At 39.6% G+C, this 14989-nt stretch overlaps 1 protein-coding gene and 1 long non-coding RNA gene across 8 annotated transcripts in view; both read right to left on the minus strand.

Annotated features, from left to right (window-relative positions):
* Positions 1-149: 149 nt before the first annotated feature.
* LOC122829122 lies at positions 150-1430 on the minus strand. Its single transcript, XR_006370329.1, has 2 exons — positions 1273-1430; positions 150-1179 (listed from the first exon to the last, which is right to left on the minus strand). It is a non-coding gene; the product is annotated as an uncharacterized LOC122829122 (long non-coding RNA).
* Positions 1431-1468: 38 nt separating this feature from the next.
* The window catches only part of fam13a (family with sequence similarity 13 member A), a 56912-nt gene continuing 43391 nt past the window's right edge, over positions 1469-14989 (minus strand). For 3 of the 7 annotated variants that reach the window (XM_044113402.1, XM_044113403.1, XM_044113401.1), the window contains 12 exons: positions 11086-11230; positions 8677-8742; positions 6165-6378; positions 5927-6068; positions 5764-5845; positions 5320-5525; positions 5151-5234; positions 4576-4671; positions 3367-3450; positions 2779-2966; positions 1889-1990; positions 1469-1795 (listed from right to left, as the gene is read on the minus strand). In XM_044113402.1, the coding sequence (XP_043969337.1) occupies positions 1672-1795; positions 1889-1990; positions 2779-2966; positions 3367-3450; positions 4576-4671; positions 5151-5234; positions 5320-5525; positions 5764-5845; positions 5927-6068; positions 6165-6378; positions 8677-8742; positions 11086-11230 (1533 nt within the window). In that variant the 3' untranslated portion in view covers positions 1469-1671. The remainder of the gene's footprint in view (positions 1796-1888; positions 1991-2778; positions 2967-3366; positions 3451-4575; positions 4672-5150; positions 5235-5319; positions 5526-5763; positions 5846-5926; positions 6069-6164; positions 6379-8676; positions 8743-11085; positions 11231-14989) is intronic. The other 4 variants (XM_044113408.1, XM_044113407.1, XM_044113405.1 and 1 more) reach the window with 3 other exon arrangements.

Genomic DNA, 14989 nt, shown 5'->3' on the forward strand with positions numbered 1-14989 from the left:
CTTTATTTTTAAATCGAACTTTGTACAGCATTCTATAGAATTTCATTTCCCAAAAAAATTTTTTTCTTCATCTGCCTCTTGATCTCTGAAGCTTAAGCTCAACCTTATTTTATGCAAAACAAAAAAACACACACACAAAGGCAACCCAATCTCCATAAAAATATGATTTAATTCATATTATATACAAAATACAATTTTATGTACTAAAATGTACACACTCAGGATTTGTTAAGCCTGGCCAGTGTTTACACCAAGTGAAAACAAAATTCACGCAGGAAATCATCCATTTTGGAGAAGGAAAGGAGAAAAGTACTCGCTCACAGAAACGTAAACAAACCATGTGATCCGTATTTACAGAGAAACAAACGGGCGGCCATGTTCTGGCCCGGCCTGCTCTGCTGTCACCAGAAAACACCAAACAGTGACTTACAGATCAGCTTATCTGGCATAAAGTAAGAAGCATAAACACAAAATCCCACAAAACTCTTGAAGTGGTCACAAAAATGGGCAGTTTTGATTGGATGTGATCAGAGCCTGTGTGGGTTGTAGTGATTAGTGAGCAGGTGCTTGATTATTAAACTTCTAAAGAAGCAAAACTAAAAGATTATTTCAGATAGAACATGGTGGCCAAAACTGAAATAACAGAAGCTACTCATTTAGATGAAAACGGATACAAACAATAACATCTCCCTTAGAAAAATACGCATAAATACACATCTTCATCACAAATCCTTCAAAAATAATTTCACGACTAATTTCTTCTAAATAATATTAGAATTTAACTTTAACAATTTCTACAGTTTAACATAGGAAATAAATTCTCTTAAAACTTTCAAATTGATAGAAATAAATTATCAGTGATTTAGGTTTATTTGTGCGTGTGCTGCTTCGTCTGAAGAAAGTTCTTGCTTCAAAGTTCTGATGGAGAAGAAACACGTGACTTTGTGTTCCCAGAGCAGCGATTTGTTCCCAGTTTAGTCCAACAGACAGAGATGTTTGCATCACAGGAAACTGAGCACCAGTCTCGATACAGTTTTTTTTAAATCCATATCAACTCAGATGAGCTTAGTTGAGTCTCTCTTGCTGATGAGAACTTCCAGCAGTCGCAGTTTGGCCTTCACGTGTTTGTATTCGTGGTATTCGTCTGCAAGCGGGGAGCGGTCCTCCTTCTGGACAGTTCTGTGAAAAAACAAGACAGCAAAAATCAGTAAATGAATCTGGAGAGAAGCTCCAACATGAAGGAGTACACACTTCAACATGGCTTCTTCATACCTTCCATTTTGTCTGAAGAATTGGTCCTCAAACTCTTTCAGGTTCTTACGGATCCTTTTCTTTTCCTCTCTTGTCTCTTGAAGTTGCTCCACGAGTTCCTGCCTGCGATCGAGAGGGAAAACAAAACATTTAAATTAAACATCTGACCTAATCCCAGAAATAGTTTATTTATTTCTTTCAAATTGATAGAAATAAATTATCAGTGATTTAGGTTTATTTGTGCGTGTGCTGCTTCGTCTGAAGAAAGTTCTTGCTTCAAAGTTCTGATGGAGAAGAAACACGTGACTTTGTGTTCCCAGAGCAGCAATTTGTTCCCAGTTTAGTCCAACAGACAGAGATGTTTGCATCACAGGAAACTGAGCACCAGTCTCGATACAGTTTTTTTAAATCCATATCAACTCAGATGAGCTTAGTTGAGTCTCTCTTGCTGATGAGAACTTCCAGCAGTCGCAGTTTGGCCTTCACGTGTTTGTATTCGTGGTATTCGTCTGCAAGCGGGGAGCGGTCCTCCTTCTGGACAGTTCTGTGAAAAAACAAGACAGCAAAAATCAGTAAATGAATCTGGAGAGAAGCTCCAACATGAAGGAGTACACACTTCAACATGGCTTCTTCATACCTTCCATTTTGTCTGAAGAATTGGTCCTCAAACTCTTTCAGGTTCTTACGGATCCTTTTCTTTTCCTCTCTTGTCTCTTGAAGTTGCTCCACGAGTTCCTGCCTGCGATCGAGAGGGAAAACAAAACATTTAAATTAAACATCTGACCTAATCCCAGAAATAGTTTATTTATTAATTTTTTTTTTTTAATAAATAGTAGGTAGAACCATCCAAGTTTGGATGTTAGGCTAACAGCTATAGAAGTTAATGGCTACTTAGGCTAATACCTACTCCTCAGCCAAAGTAGTTATTACACAAGCAGCTAGAGTGGCTTCAGTAGCCATTACTTGTTAATCAGAATAGCTGTGAGCTAAAATAGCCATTCGCTTAAGTAGCTTTTTGAATGACTAACTAATCTATTGATTAGCTGACAGGCTAAGCTTCATAACTAATTCATGTTAGCATGAGTAATTTGAGTAGATGTTAGCTTAACCAACTCTTGCCTTCAGTAGCTGTTTGCTTGTGTAACTGTTAGCTTGAATTCCAGTAGCTCAGGCTAATGGGAGGTTGGGCAGCTGTTAGCCTAAGTAGCTACTTGTTTGAGTAGCTATTAACTTTAGCAGCCGTTAGTCCAAATAGCTACCAGCATGATTAGCTAGCTGTGAGTTTTGAAAAGCTTGAGTAACTGTTACACTGAATAACAATTAATTAGCTTGCTTAGCGCTGAGGCTAACTAACCCATGTTAAAACGACCAATTGTAACATAAATACTGCTGAAAATACGTAGCCATCAACTGCAATAAATCTTAACCTTGCTTCAGTAACTGTTAGTTATTCAGTTTCAAAAAGCCTGATAAGCGCTGAGAACTACAGAACACAAGAGGATGTGTTTTTATTCTTCATGTACTTACATGGTGGCCGAGTGTAGGTTGGACAGCCCCATGTCTGCCGTGGTTTTGGAGGGTGAAAGTTCGTCCACGGGAGAAATGAAACCGTCCACTTCCTCGTCCATGAAGCTGAAAACGCTGAGCTCAGGCTGAATGTTTTCTGTGATCTGAGTCTTTGCGTCTCCATCATCCTCAGAGCCGTCCTCCTCCTCCTGAAAGAAAGTAAAGAACAGGACATGATTAATAAAAAAAGAGCAGCAGAAGACGAGCAGTACAAAGGGTTAAAACCAAACCGGATTGGGAGGTTTAGTCACAGAGGGTCGTGCAGGGTTAGTATTTAAATCACTGCTTACACCCATTAGCGCTGACAAGTGGAAGAGGAGAACATTGTTTTAGTTTCTCATCACCCAACATAAACGTGCATCCACGCGACACGGTGTTTCAAACATCAACAGCTGCTGATTTAATTTAACAGCTGTACTGATGCTGAGGCAGGAAGCAGGCAGCCGCCCAATCAACAGGCACCAATTAGCTCCATTAGAGGGGAAAATGGTTGCAATAAGAAGGATGAGGGGTCTGAGGGAAACAGCAACAACAGCAGCAGCTCTTCACCTTGATGTCGTCGAAGAAGAGAGCGGTTTCACCCTCGATTATGGGCTGAAGGAGGGGCCCTCTGCGCTTGCTGGAGGGGGAGCCCTGTGGTGACGGTCAAGAAGGGAGGAATTAACCACACCAGGATGCATCTACAGCACGGCCACACGGAGGAGAGGCGCACCCCGGCGCCTGCACGTCGTTTTTTAAATTAAACGTCATGGTGTGCAATTAACACATGCATGTAAACAAAGAGCATACGCAATAAAAGCACTCATTTTATACGAAGGAGTATTAAGGTAACCGTAGATAGAAAAAAATAAATAAAAAGGAGTGGTAAATGTCTGCCAAAAAAATCTGAAATTTTGAGATTAGGCTTGGAAATTTCAGAGTTTCCAATATATCTATCTATCTATCTATCTATCTATCTATCTATCTATCTATCTATCTATCTATCTATCTATCTATCTATCTATCTATCTATCTATCTATCTATCTATCTATCTATCTATATAGATATAGATATATATCTATATCTATATATATCTATATCTATATATATATAGATATAGATATATATCTATATCTATATCTATATATATATAGATATATATCTATATATAAATCAACCATACACATGTAAACCCCCTAGCATCATAGCTCACATCGTGAATGTTTGAATTTTTTCTGGCAAATTTTTGACTTTTCAAATATCCAAGTTTTTTTTTTTTTTTTCAGAAAATTGATTGTTTAGTGGCAATTTAAACAATCTTCTTGTCTAATACACCCGTGTAGTTTTGGTTATCCACTTTGAAATAAATCTTATCCAGTTTATACAATCAAAACATTTTATATGGATTGAAAACGTAAAACTTTTGAAACTCTTTTTTTCAAAAATTCCAGATTTTTTGGCAAATTTTAGACTTTTCAAACTCAGAAATTAAATTTATTTGTTTTAATTTTCACACTTCTTTGGCTGAAATTTACTCCTAATAATTTTATCTGTCTTGTTTCGTCAGAATAATCCAGCCTCTCCTTGCTGTGACGTTTCTGTGAAGGATCCCGTCTGTGATCCTTTGATCTGCTAAGTCTGGACTTAAAGTCTTGAGAGGGCAACAACAGGTCCGTGGCGTGACCGCCGCGTGTTCTCGCAGCCAGGCGCCGTCAGGGATTAAGCGCCTGCGGACGTGCCGAACGTGTGGAGCGAGGGAAATAGGATGCGGTACTTACGATGACGGGGATGGTGGAGGCTCTGCAGAGGATCTGCTTCACCAGCCGGTATCTGTCGTACAGCGGCTTCATGATTTGCCTCTCGCTCTTGGTCACCTGGAGCAAGAAAAGCATTTATTGTTTAGTAAATTGCAGCAAGAAGAACACAAAAAACAACATGGAGGCTATTTGCACTAATATGGCTCAAAAGGTCTCAAAAAATATCATTTAAAAAAACTCAAATCAACAAGTCAATGATACTGTTCACCTTGAAAATAGAAGAAAACCTGAAAGCTTTGAAATGATGATCAGTTTTAATTTATTTCATTTACTCTTGGATTATGGTAGAGACTGTTTTCTCCTATTTTATCTTTTTTGTCTCGTATTATCACGACTTTTTTCTCACTTTAACTTTTTTCTCTTCCCTCTCTCCCAGAAAGAGGAGACGGATCGTTTTCTAACTGAACTCTGACCTGTCTGCTGAATGCATCATTTTCTTCACCACTGTATAATTTTTCTGTTTTTCATGTGTTTATAACTCAAAAACCTGGTAAATCTGGCTGATATTTGTGGAGGATAAGCTGTCGCAGACTCACCGGTCGGCCATGGATGCTCTCATAATGGAGCAGCGCTTTCTGCAGGGCGAATTTCTCCGCTCCAATCTGATCCCGTGTCATATCCTGCAGCAGGAGAACCGGAGGAACGTCAACGTTTGCTTTGAGGTGGACCTCTGGATCTTCTTGTGCAGCAGGTTTTTGATTTTACCTTGATGTCCTCGGGCCGGTTCACCTCCTGTCTCTTCTCTTGCAGCTTCTTCAGGACGGACTCCAGAGTGCCCTCCACCGGCGGCTTGGGCGCCTTCTCCTGCTGCGGCTTCTTGTCCAGCTGGGAGCCGAAGCTTTTGGGCAGCGTGTTGCTGCGCTGGCGGGTCACCGGCGGGAGGTCTTCCTCTGACTTCATCAGCTTCCGCTCTGCAGAAACACGTCGGGGTAAATATGTGATTTACAGCGATGCACCGGTCCACTTCTTTCACTTCCGATACAGAAAAACAGCTGATTTGACTTAAACGTTTATTTTTTTAAACACGGACATAAATGTACTGAATTGTTTTTCCCTTTTAAATGAAATGCTTCCAGTTTGCTTATGATTTTTGGTCTCAATTGAAGAAAGCTGAAACAATATTTTGATTTTCTTTTTTTTTTTTTTTACCTTTTAGCTCTTTCCGTAGTCTGGCCAGTTCGTTGAGCCATCTCAGCACTTCTGGGTTTGCAGCTTTATCACTGTGTGAAGGCTGGAATACAGAAAATAATTAGCTTTTCTAGTAATAATCAGAATTAATCAGGGTTTATTTCATAACAGCTGCTGTAAATACCCTGTATTTCCTGTCGTCCTCAAACTTCTCCTCGAATCTCTGGATCTTCTTCTTGAGAACATGAATCCTCTTAGTGAGCTGGGCGGAGGTCAGCTCCTCTCTCTCGTCGTCGCAGGAGCCGAGGGATGAACTCCGCCTGCGACTGAAGAGACAAAACAAAACGTTTAACTCAAACTTTTTCTCCTTTTTGCCCCACATGTAGAAAGGAAAAAAAAAAACTGAAAGAAAGTGGGCGCACCTGATGAAGGAGTGAGCGTTTGGCGGCGAAGGCGGCACTTCGGTGTCGTCCAGGTACTGCTGGCTGTGACCGTAGGCGTAGAATCGGGGCGACACCATGGGGTCGCTGGCCTCCTCCAGCAGCTGGCGGATCAGGCGGCCGCCGGCGTGGGGGGACAGCCGGGCTTCCTCGCGGTCCATGCTCTCCCTTTGCAGTGGGCAGGCCAGGATCGGCTCTGAGGAGGAACCACAGCAGACTGCTGGGTCAAAACGTGCAGCACAAAGTCAAGGAGCTGGAGGTCCAGTTAAAACACGCAGGATTCGATTGAATCTGCACACAGAGGGACCCACAGGTCAATAAAGGCTGAATTTATGCTGTTTAATTTGTTTCAAAATCATAGTGGTAATTTTAAAAAGACAGAAAATGAATAATTTGGTACTTTCTAAATAAATGCGAAAACAAGAACTTTTAATTTTTTATGTAGCTTTACATAAAAAATGTAAAAATTACAACCTCTAATATGTTCAATTTGACTTTTAAAACCAACAATTTCAATCAGAAAATGCTGAAAAATGATCAGCCTCCCCTTGGTGACCAGCTATGCTAACACACAGCATGCATTTTTTATGAATTATTAAATTGTTTACATGACTTCAGGAGAGGAAAACACCAAATTTCACAGAGTTGCATTTGTTGCTGCAAAGCAATTTTCCTCTAAAATAAGAGGAATTAGTTGCACTTTTCAAAAATAATAATAGTCTTTTGAACTAAATTCCAAATTTAAATGTAAAGAAAGCTAGTTTGAAGCAAAATGTGGATCTTTCCTGAGGGAGTAAAATTCCTCCAACCACAGCAGCAAAGAAAATTTTCGTCTGGGGTTTGACGTTGTTGTAAAAGTGTGGGTAAACCACACCCACCCTGACTCTGCGCAGTCTCCCGGCTGCTGCCGCCGCTCTGGTAATAATTATGTCTGCAGAGGAACACCCCTGACGATGCCCGAGCTATTAATAAAAGAGCAGATCTCTGCGGGATAATGTCAGGCCGCGATCTCCGCTGGGAGCCTTTGTGTTGAGCTTGTGTTTATCCAGTTTCCACAGACAAAAACTTGCATCTGTTCAGGCGTGTGTGCATGAGAAAACGACAAGACACACAAGCTGGGGAAAATATCAGGCTGTTTGGGAAATGTTAGTGCTGAAGCTGCAGAGACTCGGCGGATACCGTGGAAACAGACCGAATAAACCGAGTGACACGGGGAATGAAAACAAGCCGACGGTTTGCGGCCGGTTTGCATGTTTTTCTACGCTGGGGGAACATTTGGGCCAAACTGGAGGAGAGTTAGCTCAGATTCCAGCTCCAGAACCCTGCAGGGTTTTGTCCTGTATGGAGCCCCATAGGAGATTTACGGGGATTTTTTCTTTTGCGTTAGCTTGCAAAGGTTTTGCATTCCCACGCAATGAGTTTGGCGTTCCACTGCAATTTCAGTAGGCAGTTCATCTTTAGCATTAAAAGTGTTTCTGCTGCAATACAAAGTTCATTTTATGGTGTTTCCATTAAAGTTTGTTTGTGAAACAGCATCACAAACCTATGTGCCAAACAGGTCAAACATGATTTTTCATTCCTTCTCTAAAATACAAACATGACAGAAACTTTCTGTAAGGAGGAAAGAAAAACTATTGGGACTATTTTTGAGTAACTAATGGTTACTAAAGGGCCGTTTCCATGTGCAGTCACAAACAGACATGAACATGCAGTTAAAAGAGTGATTTTCAACCAGTTCTCTGCATCAAATAGTTTGAGCAATTTACATTCTGCATTTCCATTTTGGTTTCTACTGCATCCAAAAAAAAACATCCAGCTGTTGTTTGGTAATAAGTTTATATTTTTAGGAATCGTTTCAAAAACCTCATGCATGCCAAATCACAAGATGTCATATTAATGAAAGTAAAAATATTCAAGGACGGATTCATCTGAAAATTTCTGTAATTATTTTCTCAAAAAAAATGTAACTTTTTTGAGATTAATCTCAGGAATTTTCTAGAAAAAATAAATAAAATTCTGAGCTCTAAAAGTCAAAAATGCTAAACTTTTGGAAATTTTTGAATTTTGTGATATTAATCTCACATTTTGTGTGTTTTTTGGCAGAAAAGTACTCCTGTTTTAAGGTTTTATCTCCACAGCGGCCCTACGGGTCGCTCAGCTCATGAAGCGGCGGCCCTGCGGCGTGTCAGAGGGTTTTTAAACTCCATCACATCCATGTTTTTCTTTCCAGGCTCCGGTCAGCCCGCCTCTAAGGCTCCATGGCATTTTAAATTAATCCTTTAAATCAACTGAACACTGATGGCTGTGGATTAACTAGATTAATGAAACAAAACACCGGCCTGTGCGCCGCTGTGCCCAGATACTCGGCGGTTATGTTCCGGAGCGCTCAAGCATGTCGCCATGCAGAAGGAAAAGGTCAAGACAGACAGCTGCTTCTTTCTCTCCTTTTTAATTACTTTGACATATTAGCTGCTCCGATGCGGACAGGACTTACCGTCGCAACGGGCAGCGTGGAAAACGCTTTTGAAATCGAGGAAACAGGAGTTAGGAAAGGGGGAATCTACAGGAACAGACACAGAAAGCAGAAGGTGAAGAAGTGAAAGTGAACGTAACTGTGTCACTTCCTGCCAGAAGAGAATATCAGGTCACAGCGGGCTGCAGCGGGCGGGGGCAAAGGTCACGGACCCACGCCCAAAGGCCCGTTTCTGCGGAATAATAAGGCTTTATTATCTGATTATACGCAACATAAATCCCTCTTTAGGGCGTCAGTGCTGGAGAATAACTGGAGTCAATCAATGTGTCTGTGGAAACAAAATATTCTGTGTTCAGCACAAAATGTACCAACAGAACCGAACCGGACCTGAAAAATACATGGACCGGTTCCTCCAGGGGAACTGACTGGGAAGGAGCGAGAGAGGGAGGGAAGGAGGGAAGGAAGAAGGATGAAAAGAAGGAAGGAAGGAAAGAGGGAAGGAAGGAATCATATAAGAGAGACAGAAGGGAAGCAATAAAGTATAATGAACACAGGGCAGGAAAAGGAGGGAAAGAAAGACCAGGTAAAGGATGAAGGAAGGACATAACGTAGGGTGGAAGAAAAAATCTCAAAAAGATGAGAAAATTGAATGAAGGAAAGACAAAAAAGCTTGGAAGACAGAAGGAAGGATACAAAGAAGAAAGGAAAGAGGATAGCTAAAAGGGAAGGAAGGAAAGACAAATGAAGGATGAAGGACAAAAGGAAACACGGTTGGAGGAAAGGAAGATCATTTTTCTACACTTTCTTCTTTTTCCATTCTGATTTCCAGACGGTTTAACTCCAGAGCATGAAAATCTGTTCTTTAAGTGATCGGCCCTGCCCCCACATGTTGCTACCCACCGCTCAGATGAGTGTTTCTCTCACTTAAAAGACAAATTTAGCTTTCTGCAAATATTCTGACCTCACCTGAATCTTTTGGGACGATATAATGGTGAATAAAAATGGCGGTCATCTTACACTAACATCACAACTGAATGTTTTCCTATAATGTTCTGCAGCTCTGGAGAGAAACCACATCCGTCCTCCATGTGTGCAGGGAAAGAGGAGGGCTGGCTGCATGGCAACAACAACCTCTCTCTCTTTTTCTCTCCTTCTCAGAGCACCAGTATTTTTCCAAATGCAATCTTTGACCACTAGGGGGCTCCACGGGCATGAGGCAAGCATGCTGCAGCTGACACGTTTTATTCTGCTGCACAGTTTTCATCACATCAAACAGGAAACTGCGCCGATTTGGAGCAAAACCGGAACAAAAGAACGGTTTCAGGACAGCGTGTTCTCTGATATGTACTCTGCATGTCTGTTTACTTTCTTCATTCATCTATGCAAATGCGTGGCACTACGATCAAAAGACAAAACTGGAAAGTTTGGGTGTGTTGCAGGTTCCTCTTATCTAAACAATCAGTAGTACAAGACAAACTGTGAATTGTTTCCTTTTTTTGCACAGAGGAGAACAAGAAATTCAAGATCACTCGGAGGAAATAATGGGGAGGAGGAGGAGGTGTGTGAGTGATGCAACGCTTTACCATCCCTGTCACAATAGGCAATAACTCATTTCATCCTAAATAAAACAAAATCAATAATTTCCGTTTGCATTTTTTATCGTTTTTATATTTTCTCTTTCTTTCTACCAAAAACTGGATAATGAAACTAGGCCTTTTTAGGGCAATTTTGTTTGCAAATACTTAAAAAAACCCCAAAAACATTTATTTGTTGTTTTTGTTTATTTATTTTGGATAATTAAAATATCTCCCAGTTCCAGATTTAAATAGTCATTAGAATTTCAACTTTATTCATCTTTGAGAATGCATCTTGTTTTATTACATGCTGTTACCACTAAATTACTAGAAAATTGTCTCAAAACAACAATATTATCATTTATATTGCAATGATTATCCTCCAGCAAAAATACTATGGTAAAATGACTACGGGTCACTGATCCTCCCTGATGCCTTAACTCATATTATTTACCAACACATGAGTAAAAAATAAAATGATCGATTATTCTTCTAAATGCAACCCAATTCTGATTATTTCAATAAAGTCACCATTATTAATCGATTCTTGTTGGAAATAACAGCTGCAGGCGGTTTGCATCACAACTAGCTAAAAAAAACAAAACCCAAACAAACAAAAAATGCAATATTAAAGCGTTTAAACCAAATTCAGCTGCAAATGCCTGCAGGAAAAGAGACTGATCTGAAGCGAACAAGGTGACTGCAGACTTTAAGAGGATTTTTCTTATGATTAATTCTGCAGTGGAGGCGCAGTTGCAGCAGAATGTCTGTGCAAATCCAAATGGAGGTCATTAATTAAAGCGTGTTTACATTCGGAAGCAGTGTGTGAGTGAAGAATGAAGCGTGCAGCTCTCACCTCCCCAGCTGCTGTCTTCGGTCAGAGCTGTCAGGTCCAGCCGCGGAACGTCCTCTCGGTCCGGTTCCGAGGCGCGCATCTCCCCGCCTCCGATCCTCCCCGCGTCACAGGCGACGGGCGACTCCTGGATCTTCATCCTTAACGTCTGAACAACCATGAGAGTAAAGGCAAAGCGTCCTCAATCCAACAACAACAACAACTTGCAGGCTGGTGGAGGGGGGAAGACTCTTTAAGTTGAGCCTAGACTCGGTGAGGCCCCGCCCTTCAGAGAGGGGCTGGTCCTCGAATCTGATTGGCTGATGGGGGAAACATGAAAAACGTACGCCCGCTGATAATTCCTGCTCTGATTGGACAGCACTGACTTAGCCCCGCCTTTTATTTCACCCGTTATCGCCCCCTTCGCCGTAATAGGTTTTCTTTGCTCACACAGGTATGGCAAGGCGAGATAAAATATAATATACTTCAACGTAGAAAGCTCACGTTAGATTAAATGTACCTTTTGAAAATAACATTTCGGGAGGTAGAAGACACACTTTTTTTTATTTTATTATTCTAATGTTGTATTCTACTCAAATTGGCTGTAAACTGAAAATCATCATTAGCAGAAATTAAGACTTGAAAACAGTTTTTAAAGTGAAAAGCATTATAAAACAGTAGCTTAATAATTAAGTGTAAATTATTTTGATTCTGAAGCAAAAACGCATCAGGAAATCTATCTATCTATCTATCTATCTATCTGTCTGTCTGTCTGTCTGTCTGTCTGTCTGTCTGTCTGTCTGTCTGTCTGTCTGTCTGTCTGTCTATCTATCTATCTATCTATCTATCTATCTATCTATCTATCTATCTATCTATCACTGAGAATAAATAATTCAGTTTTTCTTCTCCACACCATCTAATGTTTTTTTATTTAGCTATTTACTGAAATAAATGAACGTTTCAAAATTATTCTAATTTATTGAATAGGTTCTAGCAGTTTCTACGCCTAAGTAGACAACGAGGCTTTTGTTTACATCTGAAAAGGGCGCGCTTTAATTATATGACACAACAGTTTGCCATATAGGTAGAAGTAGTGGGCTTGATTGTTTCTGCAGGGAGGGGCGGAGGAACGCTGGGGAGAAAGATGGAGGAGGGGCGAGAGAAGAGGACACGAAAAGGCACAGACACTGTGATCTGTTACACGTAGGCTGACTGGATGATTTCTGTTTTCCCTCCATAACGCAGCTACTGTGGAAACGCTCGCCTCAAAGCAGGAATCTACCTGAAAACCTCCCTGCATCTGCACGATTTTTTCCACGTTTGCCGCAGAATGATTTTGAATATGGAATATTATTTTAGATTTTCTTAAAATCTCAATTTGCTTATTAAAAACAATAACAATGTGGTGAGGAAACAATATAGTTTTAGTATAAAATCCCTTGTGGTTACAGAAAAGCAGGTCAAAACAAACCAAACAGATTGGTTTGTTTTGACCTGTTTTGGTAATGTTGCCCAAATGTTCTGACCCATTATGACAGAGCAGAATGATTAGCATCAGTAGTTGCTGTGATATGGGGCACAGGGCCAGAACCAGGCACTTATCACGTCTCCTCAGCTGTTGCATGGGAAATAACAGCGATGTGAATCATACAGCATACGAAGTGGAACTGCAGGCATTGTGTGAACGTGCAGATTGGCACAGATTAACTGTACACATTTCCCCCACGTGGCGTTACGGTCACAGCCGAGATTCAGGATCCCCTCCTTCCTCCTGTACAAGTACAAACTGAACTCACTCTGTCTGTCAACAATCGGTATCCTCTTATCAAAAGACACACTCCGGTAATTTGAATAAACACTGTTCATCTTGTTCCAGCTCACCTAGTGGGAAAAACAGGACTGTGCTTTTGTACAGGTGGTTATGTTAACACCTATCAAACCCCATATTACACCAAATTACTCCAAAATCTCAGAGTCAAAAGTCCTGAGGGGCTAAAATTTGCTTTTTCTCCCCAGTTTAAAACACAAAAATAATATTATTGTGAATTCCTTATCTTCTCCCTGCATTACAATAAATAAATAATTCATATTTTAATTGGGAAACTATGTGAGAACTTAAATAAAATTTTTTTATTTTTAAACATTTGTTGAAACTTTAACCATTTTGTGACCGTATGGTATGAGACAGATAATCTGTGAAGCTCCTGACTAGAAACAACATGAATTTTTGATGTTGCATTGTGGAGTTTTATTGTTGTTTTGTTATTTTGCAACATTTTGTTGTTCTGATTATATGGCACAACATATAATCAGAGCCCCTCTGCCTTGTTTCTCTATATTTGTGTTGTTTTGTACTTTATATTTGTTTTTTTGTGGCTTCCTGCTGTTGCGTTGTGATGTTAGCTTTTGTTTTGTAGATTTTTCTTGATGTTTCACAGCTTGTTGCTATTGACTTATAGCTGTTTGTTGTTGCATTGTGGTGTTTTGTTGTGTTGTGGCTTTGTGCTGCTTTTTGCATTTTGTTGGCCATTTTGGGTCACTGAAAAAAGCTTCACATTTTTTCTTAAAAGTAAATTTGGTATATGAGAAAAATTAATTGTTTTTTCCTGTATAATTTCCAGTCTGTTTAATTGCTTGTTTAATTGGATCTATTTCATTGCATCTCAAATTCTCCTGATGAAACCTTAAATTCACCAAAAGATGCTGAGATTCCATTAAATAGATCCAATCACTTTTTGACTGAGTCTAAGATGAAGTCAAAAAGGAAATCTTATCAAAACATTCACACATTCTTTAAACCTGATCATGTTTCACCTGTTGATTAACGGAGCAGTGATTTGTTTAACGACTATTCATCTATAATTTAATCCCTTATCTGTTGGGTTGGTTGGTTTTCAAAGCCAGTGTGCCACAAACTTTAGATGCTCAGGTCATACTGTTGTTTTAAAAATGATTATTTCTTCAGTTTTTAAAGCATTCAGCTTCTATGCACCACAAATCTGGAACAAACCTCCAGAAAACAGCTGAAACATCGAGTTCCTTTAAATCTAGATGAAAAACTTTGCTGCTTAGAGTTGCTTTTGAAACCTAATCATGAAACATTAGTCAATAATCTGATGTGCAAAATGTATTGTTGTTAACTGTGTGTTCTATGTCTTTGTATTTTGATGATTTTATGATGTAAAGCACTTTGAAATGCTTTGTTGCTGAAAACTATCCAAATAAAATCTTATTGTTTGATTGATTGATTCCATTTACAATATGTTGTTATTTTTTGTTTTATCTTTTAATGTCAGATGTTCTTTAAAGAGAGATTTTTCCCAGCAGACACCTGACATTAGTCATCTATTTATTTTTAGCTTGTTTATGTTCAAACAGGATGTAGTATGAAGTGAGATTAATGTTTAAAAGTTAATCTGCGAGTTTTTCAGTAAAGATGGATAAGTATTCCTTCACACGCTGAAACTACAACTTGATGAGTTGCAGTTTGTCTGTTGAGTCAATAAAAGGTTTCCATATTCTTCTTATTATGTCACAGATACAAAAGTAAGAATGAAACTCAATTAAACTCAGTTTATGTAAAAACTTTGTGTTTTTTTCCTCATCACTAATGTTGCATTTTATTCATGGCTTCTATTTTCTTCACACTTATTGGGTTTTCTATCGGACAAATTCAATGGTTAGATGCATTTTAAATCAGATTATCGCATGATGTACTTAGACACAAGCATTAACGCCTTTTTAGGCCAGAAAATCTCACCAGTGAGCTTACAGAAACAAATGACTCATTAAGCAGATAAAAGCTGTGGACTGACGGCTCACTTTTACTTGATTACGTTATCCTGTTTGCTGGAGCAGACTGACGAATCAATCCACAGATAATAAATAGTAGAAGAAGAGCTGCTGTGAGGGATCAGCGACGTAAACA

The sequence above is a fragment of the Gambusia affinis genome, linkage group LG04 (assembly GCF_019740435.1).
Source record: "Gambusia affinis linkage group LG04, SWU_Gaff_1.0, whole genome shotgun sequence".
Lineage (NCBI taxonomy): Eukaryota > Metazoa > Chordata > Actinopteri > Cyprinodontiformes > Poeciliidae > Gambusia > Gambusia affinis.